The following is a 17,903-nucleotide window of genomic DNA, read 5'->3' on the forward strand; positions in this document are numbered from 1 at the left end:
CCAAACTCTCTTGTCCTGATTTCAAGCCTCACAGGAGAGAAGTTTCTGTATTTGGTGATTCATTTAAAGAAGACGATTTAACCGGACACGACGCAGCGTGTTTGCACACGTCCACGCGCACCCTTTACACAATCCAATGACGTGATTTCCTACAGTTTATTCTTGAGATGAAAATGTCATGATGAAAACAGTACACACGGAGATCCATCTGAATCCTATACTATTCATCTTTACATCCTTTTCATTCAGAATATTCAGAGAACTACTTCTTTGGCTGAATTTGTGACTTTTTCCACAATGCCTCACAAGGGTTTGACAATAACATTTCAATCGTCTTTCATAACACATCGGGCATCATTGTTTGTGTCCTATATTGCTCTTGGTTTTCATTTTGATTATGGAAAAACATGCTAGATAATCATTGCCATCTTGTATTTGCTTCATATTAGTGACATATTTATAGTAGCGTGTCATCAGACTCAAGGTTTTCCTATAGGCTACCTGGAAACGCATTCATGCATACTGTATGTTACTGTAAATAAAAACTGTCCGAGCGTGACGGAAGCAACACAGAAGTCCCAGGGAACGCACTACGTGTTGACATACAATGAGAGTACTGTAATGCTCTCTTAATGCTCTTAGAGATAAGTCAGTGACCTGACAGTGATCCATCACAGATGCTGTGTCTGAAAACAGTCACCTGCTCTGTCCCACTAAATAAATACAGCAGGCTTATTGGTGATGCTGACATAGAAACCTCCTTCCACTAAACACTCTATTTAGGATCACTGCTTAACATCTCAAACCTCATGTGTACACAAACTCACCCCGACACCTGAGTTTAACATTTTCTGTATAACATGTGAGGGGTACTTGGCTGAAACATTGCTGCAACGTTCTCTAAACGTTCTCTCTGCAATATAACATGAAAAGAGCATTAAATCAACATTACACGTCATTGACAAGTGTTATATGGGTGTGAAAAGTTTGTTCGACCATTATTAGTGTAAAGTTTTAAAATGTTCAGATTTAAAAATAGTCTTAAAAGTTCTCAAGGACATTTATTTAAAGTCGGCATGAGATCATTCTAACTGTTTTACACAGTGGTGAAGCGTTTATTATAAATTATTTATCCGCGCACATCATTATATATAGTGTAAGCCTCTCTATCAGATGTGAAATCTATAAATCGCAAATGCAAATCGCACGCAGCTCAGTTTCAGATCACCGCATTTTAATGATGTCCAATTAACACAAATCTTTCAACCTTTAAACGATCCAATCAGTTGTTGGTGGATGAAATCAAGTCCCGCCTACACAAGATGTTATGCAATTAAAAATTAAAAGACTTTAATGTTGAATCAATAACCAGATTTATTTAACATTAAAATGAATGGGATTTTTCAGTCAAAAATGAAAATTATTTCTTAATCGACTCGACCCGCATGTTATTCCAAACCCGTATGACTTTCACCAACGAAACACAATAGAAGATATTTTCTGTATTTACACATAAATGGTAATAAATGAGAACCATATTTTTGACTAAATCTCTATTGCACTCTATGGATGTTGATGTAAAAAAAGTGAAACTTGAAGGACTGTGTGACTTTCACAGCCAACATGATATCAGCATTCATCTCGCTGTCAATGTTGATAGTAATAAAGCTTGACAGGTTGCAAGTTTAAGGCGTGTTAGGGGCCTGTGTGCTGTATATATCCTTTTATGTATTTCAGAAACATTAAACCCTTATATACAGATAATATTGTACACAGAAAAGTGAAAAACAGTTGAAAAAGAAATTGGAAACTATTCGTCTATGGATTCGCTACAAAAAACTCTTTATTTTTAAGAGCGTAGTCATGTCCAAACAAAAATCGTGTACAGCTGCAGACATTAAACTGTTGTAATAAACTACACAGCCAATATAAACCCAACGTGAGACACCCCAAAAGTCTGCAAGGCTATTCCTTCCACCCCATGATCTCAAACCACAACGGCAGAGAAAATATAGGATTATCAAATTGGAAAAATCGACATCGTCTGATAAGCCTGGAAAATGTGGCCACCTGAAAGATTTCTGGGGTCTGGAGAGGAAAAAGCACAGGAGAAAAAGTGATTTGAGGTTTGCTGTGTTTATGGTTAGTAATAAACAATGAGCTCATGTTCTGGTTGACCTCTGTAGGAAAAATCAAAGGTCTGGATTTTGGAAACGCATTAACGTCAAACACCAAGAATTCTTAAACGTCTGGGCTCATTTGCGTCTGGGAGACGTATTCTAGACCACGGCCACCAAGTGTTCGTGGATCATAGAGTTTCTCAAGTTAAAGAGATCTTGGAGAAAACCACAGAAAGTGTGCGACTGTATGAATGGAAACACAGACCTTTATAGAGTTTCCAGTTATAAATGATCCAGAATGATTTTGGAAATCCCAAATACATTAAAATACATTAATTTTAAACGTTTTTACTTTTAAAACAGTGGTGGTTAGCTCTATACAGTCAATTTGAAGTCTAGCATGCAAAACACCAGCTTAAAAAATAACTTTTCTTTAACGTTTTTACATGAATCCTTAACATGACTGAATGAATCAGTGCTGTTTATAAAAAAAACACGTGCGGGAAAATAGTTCCATCTGTATACCAAATATCTTTCTTGCTCTAGGTGCACAGGATGTACAGTAAACATGACAGTCTGCTGCTTCGATTAAGGCATCGTTTCATGGCCGATATATTTAGTGTAGTGTACTTATTTAATTTTATAACATCTGGCAGGATGAACCCAAAGATAAGAGACGAAGTGTGCAGAAGGTGAGGAAACGTTCATTTTGGGATCTTGATTGAACGTTGCTGTTATAAAAGTGAAGTAGGACCAGATGGCCCAATTACCAAGGAAGGAAATGTTACAAAAAGCACAAACCCATTTCCCAATATGACATCATTAACAGGGTAAGAACACACTGAGAATGTAACTGTAACTCACTGATATATATTAAAATAAACATAATAATGTTTCTGGATTGTTCAAGTCTGGTAAAATGCAAGTAGAAAGCTCATTGTAAACACTTCCATCAAACCATAGTTTTAGTTGGTCATTATGAACCGAATGTAAATGCTACTTTATTTAATTTTGTCCTCACTGTCAAGGTGAGGTTAAAATGCAACATTGTAATTTCAAACCCACTGTTCTTAGTTACTAAATTACAAAGATATTCAAGGATGCAACTGTTTCTAAAAGAATTTTTTTGGTATTCTAGATCAAACCTGTCTCAACGATAACAGTAGTTCTAAAGCCATTCTATTAGCACCTATTTTTAGAAAATGACACAAACAAAAATACACCGGGATACATTTAGTCTCCGCTAGGCAATACGTCGATTACAACCAAAAAGTGAATTTTTCATAAATGTCAAACAGGGTCTCTCAATTAGTGTACCTAAAGAGATATTTTTGGGTGTACCGAAAAAAGGACGCCGTCATCATTTACTCACCATCTTGTTATTTCAAACCTGTACGACTTTCTTTTTTCTGCAATCACACAAGAAAATATTTTAAAGAAAGTCTTTCACTTCTGTACGGAGACGACATTTTTCAGAATATCTTCTTTTAAATTCTGTGGAAGAAAGAAAGTCAAAGGGGTTTGAGATGACAAGAGGATGAGTAAAGAATCACAGCTTTGTACAATGTGGTATGCTTTATGAGACCAATTTTACAGTGCTTATGCTTTTTGTTGTCCTAATGTTGATCCAATTGCTTCCACTGTTCACCTCATTTGTATGTGAGGTGAACCACTTTGGATAAAAGCGTCTGCAAAATGACTTAATGACAGAATTTTTAGGTGAACTTTAAAAAATGCTTTATTATATGCTAACTTCAAGCATATTTTAACTGTAGCCTACTTTATGTTAAGTACTATTTCTAGTATACTTGTAAGTGTGCTATTTCAATTCTATCTGGTGCTAAAGTGGCCCACTTTTGAGGTAATAAAGTGTTACAGTGTAAACTTGAAAGACACAAATATAGTTTATAGACACCTTTTTGAAAAGTAGACTGGCAGTGTAATTTATAAATCTTATTTTTTGTTGAAAAGAGGTATACTTATAGCACAGCTGCATTCGTTTCTTTTTACACAGTATGTTCTTTAACATTTTTGGTATTTCATAAATTGTTGTGCTTTCAGAATAGTTTTATTGTAGCTAATGTTTAGTTTAGTTCAGATGAAAGCTCACGGAAAACTTGTGTGTGGTACGTTTCTCACTGAGAAAAAAAGAATACTTTAGGTAACATGTTTTGAAATAAAAAAAGTTATAACTTAAACTATTTAAACAATTATAATAATAATGTCGGTCCCCAGCAGACACTTCAAAGCTTAAAACTGTTCTTCTATGAGGTTTTATCACAATACAAGTAAATATTTGAGTGGTTTGACTCAGACCAGTTAGTTCTTTATTCATCTCATCCACGCGAGTGACAGGACCAAACCGGTTCGCGTGTTCGGAGGAAGCCGGTTTCAGCTGGTGCGTCACCCTGGAAACCACGTCACTATATATACGGCTGAAGTTAAGCGGCGCTCGAGCAGTACAGACGTGCGTTAGCAGATCTCATCCGAAAGCAACTTCATTCATTTCCAGCTCTCTGGACTAATGGGAAAAGTCTTTGTAAATGCGTTTTAAGGTGAGTTTTACGACATTATTCAGCGAAACTAGGGGTCGTTTATCCGTCATGTGTAGATTCGCTTTATCCGTCTAAATAACGTTAAACCGAGAAATCGCCGATCCGCTTGTTAATTTGCTCAAATAACCATTTTCAAAAGGTTTATATGTTTGTTGTTAATCGTAGCTCGCGTAAATAGTACGTATGTTATGACATGACGGGCCTCTGCAGCAGCGCGAGTCAACGTGGCCGGCGTGTCACGCTTCCCTACGCATTTATTAAGATTCCAGTCGGTAAATGTAATTTCCTGCGCTGACTTCGTTGACGAGCGCGGAGCTGTTTAATAACTAGACGCATTTCGTTGCTTTAACGCAAAACGGAGCGTTTTTCACCGTTGAGGGAATGAATGAAGGAATCACGCCACACAGCTTCACTTGCCCTTAGGAGCGCGTTCGATTGGCTGATCCGACGAGAGAAGCCGTCTCGACGCGATCGCTGATTGGATGAATCGAACGCCACTTATAGTTTGTCCAAAGAAGGCTTTTCCTTATTGGGTAACCGTTGTAGTCGCGCTCTTCGCAAGGGAGGGGCCGTTTTTACCGGCTATGCGCAAACGCCCGACCGGCGGCGTGTGCGTCAAAAAACGACGCGGTGCGTTAGGAAAGCTTTGCCTAATTTAACAGGATTAACAGTCAAGTACAATAAATAAACAGCGTATCGAAACTTTAAGCAATTGGAGTAATCTTCTTTATCTTTTTACATGTGCTTTATTAACAGTTTGTTTTATTAGTCATAAAGATTGTACTGTAACTGTATGTGTTTCTGGAAGTGTCTGTTTGTATTCGCGATGTCTGCTTTGTTGTATTTATGTGTAGGCCTGCATGAATTTATTTAGTCAAATAATACGTCTATAATTGTAATCCTTACAGAGATCTTGCTTGAAAGAAGTACACACTGGCCCGGGCCTTGAGGCTTATCTGAAAGGATTCAACTTCACTGGTGAACCGCCTTGGTTGCTGGACATCTGTTAGCCGCCTTAGTTCCATCTTTTTCTGTGATCCTGTGAGTCATTACGCTTTTCACTTTTACCCATTTGCTCTGGGAACTTGACTTGAAATATGGAGTTTAAAGAAACACGTTTCCTTTAGTCAAGTTCTACCAATGCAAGGTTGTATTGGTAGTTTCTTTTGACATTTCTTATACATTTAATGGCTGGGACTGAAAGGTTTAAATGTGTTGAATATCACATTGACGTCATTTGGTGTTTATAAGAGCAGTGCCCTTGTGTGGCGTCTAAATGTCTTTAGTGCAAAGATAAGGCATTGACTACCGTTCCACATGTTGTTCTTCTCTGGATCAAGTCTCTGTGCTGTCTTTGACGTTTTGTAACACCGCCGTGTTTTTCTTTTTAGTTTCTTTTGCAATCAAATCTTAAACAAACACGATGACCACTTTGACTGGAGAAGACTTTGACTTCACCTTCCTGGAGGAGGGATTCTGTGCACGTGATATCGTGGAACAGAAGATCAATGAGTCGTCATTATCTGTAAGTTTTAACATTTATCGGTCCTTTAGTATTTTCCAAATATAATAATATATCACAATTGGAAGTTAGTGAATGTTGTGACGTTAAACGGTCCGGATTCTTAAATTGTTCCAAGCATTTATTTCAAGTGACCTTTTAAAGTGCTTCCGGGTTCTAAATGATTCCGATTCGTTTCTTTCGTTCCCATAGGACGATAAAGACGCATTCTACGTGGCAGATCTGGGCGACGTTTTGAAGAAGCATCTGCGATGGGCACGCGTCCTACCCCGCGTCATGCCGTTCTACGCGGTGAAGTGCAACGACAGCAGGGCTGTCATCACAACGCTGGCGTCTCTGGGAGCTGGATTTGACTGCGCGAGCAAGGTGTTTACAAGATTCGCCTTTTCCATGCGTCTCAGTGAGCGCGTGACACCAAACTGTAAGTGCGTTTGCTTTAATCCCGTATTAACCTGACGTCTCTGATCTCAGACGGAGATTCAGCTCGTGCAGTCTGTGGGTGTGGAGCCGACCAGGATCATCTACGCAAACCCCTGCAAGCAGGTGTCTCAGATCAAATATGCCTCCGCCCATGGGGTGCAGATGATGACTTTTGACAGCGACGTGGAGCTCATGAAGGTGGCACGGTGCCATGACAAGGCCAAGTGAGTAACTTGAAACTTATTCTAGATGAATTTCATAAAAGCATGGTGCAGGTCACGTTTCACCCTAAAAAATAAATGGTTTACATTTTTCGGACAATCATTTAAATGATTTATTTCACAGACTGGTTCTCCGCATTGCCACCGACGACTCAAAGGCCGTATGCAGGCTAAGCGTGAAGTTTGGAGCCACATTAAAGAGCAGCCGGCTGTTGCTGGAGAGGGCGAAGGAGCTGGGGTTGGATGTGATCGGAGTGAGTTTCCATGTGGGCAGCGGCTGTACTGATCCTGAGACATACACGCAGGCCATCACAGATGCACGCTGCGTGTTTGACATGGGGGTGAGTGAGTTTCTATTGTAAAACAACACTTGAGACAACCATTGAATGTGTCTTTCACTGTATTGGATCTAATGTGGAAATTTTCTACTAGGCGGAGCTTGGATACAACATGACGCTGCTTGATATCGGTGGAGGTTTTCCAGGATCTGATGATACCAAACTCAAGTTTGAAGAGGTACTTTATTTTCCCTATAAAAGAAACCTAATCCCATGTGATGCAAGTCTTAATTTTTTTGTTTTTGTTGGAAGATTGCTGCTGTGGTCAACTCTGCACTGGATAAATATTTCCCTGCTGACTGCGGCGTGAGGATCATTTCTGAGCCTGGACGCTACTATGTGGCGTCTGCGTACACGCTGGCAGTCAACATCATTGCCAAAAAGGTCATTATGAAGGAGCAGTCAGCCTCTGATGGTGAGAGCTAAAGCTGAAGGAAAACATGGTTTCAAACATGCTGTTGAGCTTAATACTTAGTTTAAAATCTTCATTGTTTTTCTGCGACTCCAGAAGAAGAGGATGGGGCCAATGACAGAACCTTGATGTACTACGTCAATGACGGTGTCTATGGCTCCTTCAACTGCATTCTGTTCGATCATGCGCATGTCTTGCCCACTTTGCACAAGGTATGGGATTGAATCATCTCCTACAGAAGGCTGTCAATACTGTTTTTCAATGTTAAACAACATTGTTGTTTATATCTAATGCATGACCCAATAATCTCTTATAGAAACCCAAGCCTGACGAGCACATGTACCCGTGCAGTATTTGGGGTCCAACCTGTGACGGTCTAGACCGTATCGTAGAGCAGTGCAGCCTCCCAGACATGCAGGTGGGCGACTGGTTGCTGTTTGATAACATGGGGGCCTACACCGTGGCTGCGTCTTCCACTTTCAATGGCTTCCAGAAGCCTGATATTCATTACATCATGTCCCGCTCAGCCTGGTGAGTAGAGTTTGTTATTGAGCACGTCTTCTTTTCTTAAACCTGAATTCTACCGAATGTAGTGCAAAGATGTCTGCCTTATGTGCTGGTTCTTGATGAAGGTGTTGCAGTTGTTGTAATGGACTTTCTGAACCGTGTTTCATTTCAGGCAGTGCATGCAGCAGATCTGTGCCCAGGGATTGCCCGCCGTTACAGAGGAGCAGTGCCCTGGAAGCATGCCATCCCACTGCGGGCGCGAGAGCAGCTTAGACGTGCCGGCCAAGCCCTGCCCCACCCGTGTGCTCTAAGCATCTTCTCTGCAGCTACAACCGTCTCAGTTCTCGTTCAGACAGTTGTAGTTACACCCAAGTCCGCCATATCCAAATTTGAGCTATTCTATAATGTCAGCAGTAAAGTGTTTAAATGTACAGCTTTTGAGGCTTGTGTTTGTGTATTAACTCACGATAGACACACATTTCGGCTTGCGGTCTTATGATTTCAAAGTTCTTAATTCTTTTTTTTAATTTAATTAAATTTTTACTTGTAAACTGTATACTTGACTGGAAGATATAAGGAGGTTAAAATGTGTGTCCACCTGTGTGTTGATGAGGGTCTGCTTCATGAAAGGGCTGCTCTTGAATCTTAAAGCTTTGAGATCACAACCTTCCCACAGGCATATACATTTTTTCTTCCAAAATGACCATTTCCAATAAATACTTGATACTGAAGAGTATTGACCTGTATAGCATTGATGCATTAGAAAAGGATACGGAAAAAGATGGGATTGCTCTCATTTTGCTTTCCTATGGAAACTTTTTTAAGTTTTGTATTTTTATATAAATAAATGTAGCCATGATATGTTGTTTTGTATTTTATTTTGCTTGCTGGTAGCCTTCGAACTCTTAAAAGCAGATAAATACATTTGAGTCAGTGAAAACATTTTAATTTAAAACATATAATATAAAACATTTGTGGCCTAGTAGTTACAAAGTGAGACTCGTAACCAGAACGTCACCGGTTCGATTCTCAGGGCCAGCTGGTAGCGACAGACTTGCCCTTCACAAGGCACCTGACCCCGTTTGCTCCACTGATGCTCCGGGTGTACGTGTGTTCACTACTCTCTGGATGGGTTAAACGCAGAGGTCACATTTCAGTTATGGGTCACCATAAATGACAAATGGGTCACTTTCATGATTACATTTATTTCTCCGTGTTTTTAGGGTGGCTCAGCATAGTCAACTCTGTAATTGGATTTGTCCTTCTAGAAATACCACTAGGCCTATTTAATAATTAAAAATGGTTTTATTTAGTAAATAGATAATCAGATATTCAGGGCAATACATTCACCAGATAGCTCATATAGTCCAAGCTTCATCTAAAAAGTTTACAAGTTTAAGAGCTTTTCATGTTAAAAGCAACCACGGGTTCGCATTTCCTTTTTTAGGACGCATATGGTAATATTGACGTCAATGACGGCAAAATGTTTCGCAAACACTCAGAACGCAGTGTAAAAAGTACACCACATGACGTCATGACTAATTCGAAACGTTCTGTGATGATAGCGACTTAATTAAAATGCGCTTTTGTAATATGCAGGAGTAAAATTTCTTTTATAATTGTGATGCAACTCAGATGTTACTTCTTTTTATTTGCACCCAAACTGTATTATATGTAATATCTTAAAGATATTATATGTTCATATTCTAATAAATGTAAGATGTTTGATTATGTGGTGAACTTCAATATTCTATTTAGTAAATATTGTATTCATAAAAAACGTTCGCAAAATCTGGACTTAAGTGCAATGTGTTTTCGTCAGAAATGAAGACTTCTCCATTGCTTATAAATAGCTGATATAATTCCAAGTCATTAATATTTATGGTCATATTTTTTCAAAGGAATATCTCGCCTTATCACATAATGCATTTTTTTAGCTTTGTTGATTTTTTATTTATATATTTTGGTTTGTTTGTCCATTGGAAGGAGTTGAAATGTTTTTCTTGTAATTTTTTTGTTCAATTAATTTTTTCCAAACATTATATCACTTGTACTGGTATCTGGTAGATGCTTAAACAATTGTCCATTTCAATTCGCCAATATATAAAAGTAGCCACTTGACGTAATTGACGTCCGTAACCGAAAGTGACGTCTGGACTGTCATTCCCGAGTTTTTGCGGGATTCAAAATACATCTCAAAAAATAGATTTGTTTTGGGAAAACATGAATCATTTTCATTGAATAACGCAACTACACAAAGGATTGAGTTCCCAGCATCCTTCATTCTCACGGCTGAATAAAATGACGTGTTATATCATAGGATTCATCCTCTGGAGAGCCAGCTATCTTCACAGATCGAGTCCAGACCTCTCTCCCTAACAATGTCATTTACTGAATGTTCCGACAAAATATTTGCAGCACTTTATTTCTAATGTAAATATAAATCAATTTAATAAATGATTCAATTATTCATTGATAAATTACTGCATGAATCAACCTTCAATCTCATATTCATTTTTTTTCAGTCGCACTTGTCGCCACCTAGTGGCGAAACAATGTCACCGACAAATAAGTTATTTGAAGCGTCGAAACGCAATTTGCTCTTTTCTGATCGCTACGGATTAGTATTTATATCCGAACTTTTATCCCACTCCGTCCTTGATAATTTGTATATTTTTATACAAGTGATACTATGCGGTTGAACCTGTTTGTAAAGGAATTTCTTTGCTTTAGCACCCACACATTTAGTCAGAGGTTAAATAGACACATCATTGACATTTCTTAATGGGATTTGACAGTTTGACATGGTTTAGATTTTTCCTGTTGATATTTGAGGGGTTTATTCTGCAAAGTTATGTTTCGTCTGCTTAGGTTTAACTATGTCCCAGGATCAGAGGACTCGATGGGTTCAGGGAGCATTAAGATCAAGTCTAATACCATACATATTTTTCCTACACAAACCAAGGTTGCCCCACTATAGGTCTCTACTGATCTATCTGCCACTGGATCAAAGACTTTCGGTCCAACCACCCCCAGAAGGTAAGGCTAGGCCCCTGCTCCTCCACCTTTGCACAGGGGCCCCACAGGGCTGTGTGCTAAGTCCACTTCTCTACACCTTTTACACTCATGATGACAGCAACCCGACTCATCCTACCAACACTATCATCAAATATGCAGATGACCTTATCATTGTTGGACTCATTTAAGGAGACAAAACAGCTTAGATGAAGTCCAAAAACATGGTATGGCGTAAACAACATGGCCTTGAACGCTTCTAAAAGCAAAGAACTCAAAGATGCTTCATGGATCACACAGCACATTAATGGGGTCTGTGATTCATGGGCACTAACATTGCTGAGGATCTCACCTGGAGCACAATCACCCCAGCAGCACCACCTTATGAACATTTGATAGTCTCATGCCTCTTTCCCAAAGACCATGATTTTGTAGTAACACAGTAAATGCACATATACATAACCTATATTGAAATAACCAGCCAACACAGACTGCCCAGTTTATAGATATGACATTAAATGTCTTTATTGACAATAAGGAAACACAGCAGCTTTAAATAGGTTACATCTGGACAAATGTAAATAAAACAAAAAGCTCTAGTGTCTCTTAAGTTATAGTTCAGTGTTAAGCTATCAGTGTCCTTTATGTGGGCGTTTACATTTGTTACCGTCCATGGAGCGGATCTCTCCGGCTCGAACACAAACTCGCACTACACAAATCTGGATCAGATCTGTGAAAATGATCTGGAAAAGATCATTTTCATATTACGCAGATGATACATTTGTTGCGACAAGATATGCCCAATTGAGTCACACTTCAGAACGTCATGAGATGAGTTTTCCTCGAAACCCGCCGAACGACAAAAACAGCCCGAAATTGTAAACTGAAACAATAAAGCTCCATCATGGACATCGAGTTCAGTCCATGTGCGAACTGGTTTAACACTTAACAAAAATATTTAATATGGCCACAAACCTGCAAGAATTGTAAGCTAGGATTCATTTATTTCATACAACATTAAGAATTAAGAGCAGGTTTGGGCTCTCTGGTTAAAATCCAGTAGGGTCTGCTTTTCACAGGGAAATGATCATTCTTATCCACAGTATTTAAACATTAAAAAAGTGTGCACATTATGCTTTTTTGTTTGTTTTAGTACCTATCACCATTTCCGTTCTCGCACCATCTACCAAGGTGTCCTTCCATTCACCACAGTGGCTTCTGATCCTCAAAGAGTCTCTTACCCAATCTGCATCTGCTCCCTTGGGGCCACAGTCTAGATTTTTTTCAATTTGGAAGTCAACACCAGGACTCGAGTCTGAGTCTGTCTCTGACATGACGTCACAAGGTTTACAGGACACCAAGGTAATGCCCTAAACCTCAAATCTTTTCAAGCAGTCATAGAGTGAAGTCTATTCTGAATTAGGGGTGGAAGGCGGGCAGCTGAGCTGGATTTTCAGGTCCTCGCCATACTTGCGCAGATATTTGTCATGGTTGTGATTGACAGACCACAGCGGGGGCAAAAAGCGGGGCTGCATGCTAGTCAGGAAGTGTTGCCGCCAGCGGCGCTCCAACTCCATCAGGCCACGCAAGCCGTGCTCGGCGTACACCCGCACGACCTTCAGTCCGTGCGGCACATAACTCTCGTTGGAGATCCTGAAAGGGTCAAAAAATGAGATATACAGATATACACCATATAAAGCTTTTTTCTTTAAGATTTATGTTTGGCATTTTAGCGTTATTTGTACAGTTAAGTGAGAGAGGGGACAGGAAGCGAAGTGGGAGAGAGTGGATTCGGGAAAGGACCCTGAGGCGCAAATAGAATGCGGGTCGCACGATGCGCCACATGTGGGAGCAGCACCCACGAGGCTATCGGCTCTGACCGATGTAAAGCTTTTGATCTAATGATGCGTTCGAGACTTGGAGGGCAGAGATTTGACAAAAAGAGTCTCACCTGGTCTCAAGCGCCGCAGCTTTCTGAAGCATCTCTTGCGTGACCTTCTGCTGCTCATCACAGTAGAAGCTCTGGATGACTGACTGGAGCTCCTCCCGTCTAGACTCAGGCATTCCGTCGCCGGCGCCGAGTAGAGCACGAGCGGCCGAGCGCACTCGCCGCCGGTCTGCGTCTTCTAGCAGCCGAATGCCCTCCTCGCACCCCTGTGGAGCCGAATGCTCCTCGGCCAGCTGCTGCTTCAGGACGCAGTCGTGAACGTTGGAGGCGGCGTGACAGGAGGTGCACAGCAACAGGATGTCGTGCGAGTTGTGGTCCTTCATCTCGGCCGGGAAATGGCGCCTGTACTCGTGTGGGACGATGTTCTTCCTAGATGAACATGAAGAAACAAACTCTCTTGTCATTCCAAACCTGTATGACTTTCTTTCTTCTGCAGAACACAAAAGAAGATATTTTGAAGTTCAATGGAAACTAAACAACATTAAATCCTATTGACTTTTTCTCTCATAACTTCGTTCAAATAGCGGTTTTCAATGACTTCCGAGTGGGATGAACTTTCCAGCTAACAAAACACGAACCTGATGTAAGACTCTGCTTTCCCACACACCACACACAGATTCTCTTTGGCTGTGAGGTAATAGTCCTTCTGCGAGTCTGGACGGCCGGATGGTTCAAACAGGAGCCGGACAATAAACGGATCTTCGCTGACCAACTCTGGTGAAAGCACACAATACACAGCATGTTATTAGATAATAACGTTGTGTCAACTGGAAGCGAGGGACTTTCTATATAACTATACGACTGAAATGACTACGGCAACACATAATAAATACATTCATAAAATATGAAAACGGATGAATACTTGAATACTCTATTTGCTCCAAATGGTTGATATGCTTGGGACTTTAAGATAAAGACAAACAAAAAGAAACACCATTTACCTCCAATTCCTTTCTCCAGGTACCATTTGGCTTTCTTCTTGTCACATGTGCAGAGCGGCTGGTCGTCAGGGGCGTGAAGAAAACAGTTATCATACAGAGGGGATTTCCTGAATAAAGACACACAACGACGTCATGTGCAACATGAAGGAGCTTTCATGTTGGCATTGTAGCTTTACTAACATCAGAAGACACATAAATGTATGTTTCAAGAACAAAATTGTTTCTTGTGCAAAACTTACAACGCCACCAAAATTGCAAGTGGATGCCACTGCATTTCTAAACCCTTCCACTGCTAAAGTGTTTTTGAGTGCGTTGCTAAGGTGTTGCTCTTATTTGGATATTCCGGCACATATCTTCAGGTTCCTTTTGTCTGTTTTATAGTGAGAACACACTGATGACGACAACGCTACCTTACCTGGCAGAATAGCCCACTCCCAGCGGTTTGCGTTTGTTCCGCCGCGGGTCTGGAACTTGTTGATCTCCAGACTCAGGGCTGTCGGTGGTGGACTTCCTGCTTCGTCGTCGTCTTTCCACGTCTTCTCCCTCTGCTCCGCAGCGCCACCTGAAGGGCACGTCCGTCAACCCCTGGCAGCGTGACGCTAGTTGGATGAACAAACTTTCGCCCTCAGCGGGTACGGTGAGCTCTGCACTCAGGCGCAGCAGGTGAAAGAATAGGGCGATGGAGATCTGAGCGTCACGCGCTGCGTAAGTCATCTGGTCAATACAGAAAGACATTGCGTCACATTAGCGAAGCACGTGTATGCATGAATGTGTGCGTAACATTTTGCTATATAAACTCAATTAAGATATGCACATTTTCCTTTGAATTACTGCTTTTATCCTGGTGTGGAGCTTGACATGTTAATTTTTTTTTATAGATTAAAAATATACTAAATATAATACTGCTGTTAATATGTTTGACACTTTCCTGTATTCTTCCCGACAAATGACACATTTTGAATCAGCTTGGCACACATAATTGTGGTATTTATTTCATATTAAAGGCTGAAGAATAATGAGAAATAATCTTTAAATGTATCCAGGAAAAAACTATCCACCTGTTCCAGGGTCAGTAAGTCCGCCTCCCAGTCACTACAGCGCAGCTCATACGATTTATCCAGCGTGACATTCAACAGATCTGAGGCCAGAGACTTTAAACTCAGTCCATTATTAAGCACTGCATGCCTTTAACAGCATAAAAACACACAGCATTACAATGTACATCCAAATAAACGTCTGACGCGATTTTTAACCAGACCAGCGTGCTCTTACCTCTGTCTAAGGGCGAGATACCGAAGGTCCACGGTGCATTCAAGAGTCAGGCCATGATCGTGAGCCAGACGTTTTCCATCCTCATAACATCCCACCCCCACTTTAAGAACACGAGGGTCAGAGAGGACCCCGATGAGACCCTTTGGCAGAGGAAGCCGTGCGTCACGAAACGGCAGCAGCCTGACCAGCACGCAGCGGCCGGAGAACGTTGCCAACTGGAGTAGAGAGACGGCAGAGGTTTTGCCTTTGAAGGACACCTGCGGGCCGGAGAACGTCTTGTGAGAAACGTACCGCTGAGGAGACACTCGTTCATTTCATCACATACAGACCCACTCTTACACGCATGCGTTTTACCCATTCACAGTCCAATCCCAGAACCGGATATGTGCACAGGTCCATCTGTAACGCTGGCCAAACCGTCTCCCACTCCTCTAAACAGCTCACGATTACAGGCGGCACCTGTAACAGGGCATCCACCGGCGTCAAGGGCATGAGTTTCGGGGTTTGCGGTGGCACGGATAGCTCTTGTCTTGCGGGTTCTGAGGAGGCGACGTCCGGCTCTACCAGAGCTTGAATGGGCTCAGCTGTGGCGGGACTCTTCAGGGCTTTTTTCTTCTGAGAGCGAATGCTGCGCCACAGGAACAGACACCCGAGTGTGGCTCCTAACATCGTGGCCACAGCTGCAGTGAGCGTGCTCTGCTTGGACATCTTTGCGGCCGCTCCACCTCCCCACTATAATACAAGACGTTTATCCACATGTATCGATGACAAATTATGCGTTTTTGTATATTAAAAACAGAACATGTTCATTCATTGACAGAAGCCGTCCATATAAATACTAGAAAAATCTATCAAAGAATACATGATTGATAAGTACAAGATGAATACAAATATAAATGTTTATGGGAAATAAATGTATTATTGCAAAAAAAAAGGACGATATGTTTTCTGATTCTTTGCAATATCAATTTCTTTTAAAACGAAGGTTAACGACCTGATATTATATACATTGTATAGCTATATTATAAAAATATGAATATTTCCCCTTGATATGGGATATCCAAATGAATATAAGAAGCTTAAGAAGTGCAAGATGTCTTAATGTCTGCCATGTTGTTGTTTTGACTGAAAACAGCAGTAAAGTTTTATTGAAGTAACAACATGATGTGGTGTGTTGACAGAATCTTTGGCAAGTGTCATTAAATATTCAGATATGAATCATCTTAACGGTACCGTCATCTTGGACCTATAAAGGACCGTAACATTCAACCTTGTCAAACGTATCCAGGGCAGATTATCTCTCTTAGACGTCCAAATATTATGCGGTTTTTTCCACGTAGATTATACATTTGCTCAGAGTATTTAAAACCACACACACGTCCACATAAACTCGAAACGAAACCCCAGTTAGGTGACAAATAAATGAGATGATGCGATTGAGTGATTGGAATCACAGAACGTTTGTGTTTGTGATGCAACCGCTGCTCACACATCACACAACTTCGCTACAGTGTCGTGGTCATGACCGTGAAGTGTTGCGTATAACAGACATACCTGTAAGAGTCTGACGAAGTGACAGTTTATTCTTTAAATCAGTGATGTACACACCTGCCGTGCACGCGTTTATGGTGAACAGCTGCAGCGCTTCTACTTCACCTGTTTTATTCCATCAGCGCGCGCACACATCGCCAGCGCCACAGCGGCCCCTGCAGGACGTGTGTTACCAAAGAGGCTTCATGGGAAGTCATTGCACTCTGCAGCCATATTTCTGACGCATCCGGGCAGCTTTTCAGTCGCACAAGACCAAAGATATTGATGTAAGACCGAGTCCTATCTATTCGAATCGGTCAAAATAAAGCAACGTATTTCAGAAAAGTTAAACTGACTATAAACGCACAAATTATGTTTTACAATTTAATCAAATTAAGTTTACAAAAATACTTTTTAGGTCTTTCCGATCACTGATCTTGAGACTTTGCACGGAGCCCCTCCCACATCAAATCGTCACTCTTTCGGCTCAAGATCGTCGCAATTTAAGCCATTCACAAAAAAACCACTGCAGCGTCTTTGTGTAGTTTTTGGAGGACATTCCACTGGCACAGTGCTATGCGTGCACCTCACACATCCGGATCATTTTTAAGATTAAAATATTACGTTTTGCACTGAGAAAAAGTAGCTTTATTTATCATTTTTACAATTCAGAGAAGTATAAAATTGTAACACAAATAAATGTCACAATAATAATATTATTTTACTTAAAAATAATGCTACTGTTAGTATTTTTTTCTTTTTTTTTAAATTGAACATGCGTGATAATACGTATACCTTGATTTCACTAATATTAGTTATTCAGAACGATCCCAAACAGCATACAATAGCCACAAACGGCTGCGACTTTGACAAACTTTTATGAAAAAATTGAACGCGATTTTAAACTAAAAATGGTGGTTAGCTTAATATAATTTTATAGAATGAATGGACTTTGTGCCTGGTTGCAACGATGTAAAATTGGTGACCGATGCAACGCAGGGGCGCCGCAGACTGACCATTTGGCATGCCGGGAAACTCTTACCTCGCAGTGTGTTGAATGAGAAAATGTGTGTACATTATGTTCCATCAAAAATTAACCATA

At 40.6% G+C, this 17,903-nt stretch overlaps 2 protein-coding genes across 9 annotated transcripts; one reads left to right on the forward strand and one right to left on the reverse strand.

Annotated features, from left to right (window-relative positions):
• The first annotated feature begins 4,473 nt into the window (after positions 1-4,473).
• odc1 (ornithine decarboxylase 1) lies at positions 4,474-8,956 on the forward strand. Of its 3 annotated transcripts, none has more exons than XM_079459055.1 (11): positions 4,474-4,675; positions 5,584-5,716; positions 6,067-6,200; positions 6,390-6,563; positions 6,669-6,841; positions 6,963-7,179; positions 7,271-7,354; positions 7,429-7,591; positions 7,685-7,800; positions 7,905-8,119; positions 8,268-8,956. In XM_079459055.1, the coding sequence occupies exons 3-11, from the start codon at positions 6,099-6,101 to the stop codon at positions 8,404-8,406; spliced, it is 1,383 nt and encodes a 460-aa protein (XP_079315181.1). In that variant the 5' UTR covers positions 4,474-4,675; positions 5,584-5,716; positions 6,067-6,098; the 3' UTR covers positions 8,407-8,956. The 3 variants fall into 3 exon arrangements, with proteins under 3 accessions (XP_079315181.1, XP_079315183.1, XP_079315182.1); XM_079459057.1 differs by having other exon boundaries at positions 4,543-4,675; positions 7,688-7,800; XM_079459056.1 differs by lacking the exon at positions 4,474-4,675 and adding an exon at positions 5,260-5,392.
• A 2,649-nt stretch (positions 8,957-11,605) lies between these two features.
• exd2 (exonuclease 3'-5' domain containing 2) lies at positions 11,606-17,033 on the reverse strand. Of its 6 annotated transcripts, none has more exons than XM_079459069.1 (9): positions 16,826-17,033; positions 15,611-16,003; positions 15,272-15,528; positions 15,058-15,184; positions 14,415-14,713; positions 14,000-14,106; positions 13,637-13,772; positions 13,062-13,427; positions 11,606-12,763 (listed from the first exon to the last, which is right to left on the reverse strand). In XM_079459069.1, the coding sequence occupies exons 2-9, from the start codon at positions 15,977-15,979 to the stop codon at positions 12,520-12,522; spliced, it is 1,905 nt and encodes a 634-aa protein (XP_079315195.1). In that variant the 5' UTR covers positions 15,980-16,003; positions 16,826-17,033; the 3' UTR covers positions 11,606-12,519. The 6 variants fall into 6 exon arrangements, with proteins under 6 accessions (XP_079315195.1, XP_079315198.1, XP_079315199.1 ...); XM_079459072.1 differs by having other exon boundaries at positions 15,626-16,003; positions 16,826-16,958; XM_079459073.1 differs by having other exon boundaries at positions 15,626-16,003; positions 16,880-16,955.
• Between the last annotated feature and the right edge of the window lie 870 nt (positions 17,034-17,903).

This window comes from Barbatula barbatula (assembly GCF_947034865.1).
Source record: "Barbatula barbatula genome assembly, chromosome: 6".
Taxonomy (NCBI): domain Eukaryota; kingdom Metazoa; phylum Chordata; class Actinopteri; order Cypriniformes; family Nemacheilidae; genus Barbatula; species Barbatula barbatula.

What these genes read in the sequence shown, in the direction of transcription:
- exd2 (XM_079459069.1), bottom strand. Translation starts at nt 15,979, where the DNA reads ATGTCCAAGCAGAGCACGCTCACTGCAGCTGTGGCCACGATGTTAGGA. An exon ending in GGAGTGGGCTATTCTGCCAG is followed by an intron (nt 14,107 to 14,414) that starts GTAAGGTAGCGT and finishes GTCTTTATTCAG; the next exon opens with GAAATCCCCTCTGTATGATA. An exon ending in GCTGCGGCGCTTGAGACCAG is followed by an intron (nt 12,764 to 13,061) that starts GTGAGACTCTTT and finishes TGACCCTTTCAG; the next exon opens with GATCTCCAACGAGAGTTATG.
- odc1 (XM_079459055.1), top strand. Translation starts at nt 6,099, where the DNA reads ATGACCACTTTGACTGGAGAAGACTTTGACTTCACCTTCCTGGAGGAG. An exon ending in GATTTGACTGCGCGAGCAAG is followed by an intron (nt 6,564 to 6,668) that starts GTGTTTACAAGA and finishes CTCTGATCTCAG; the next exon opens with ACGGAGATTCAGCTCGTGCA. An exon ending in CCAAACTCAAGTTTGAAGAG is followed by an intron (nt 7,355 to 7,428) that starts GTACTTTATTTT and finishes TTTTGTTGGAAG; the next exon opens with ATTGCTGCTGTGGTCAACTC.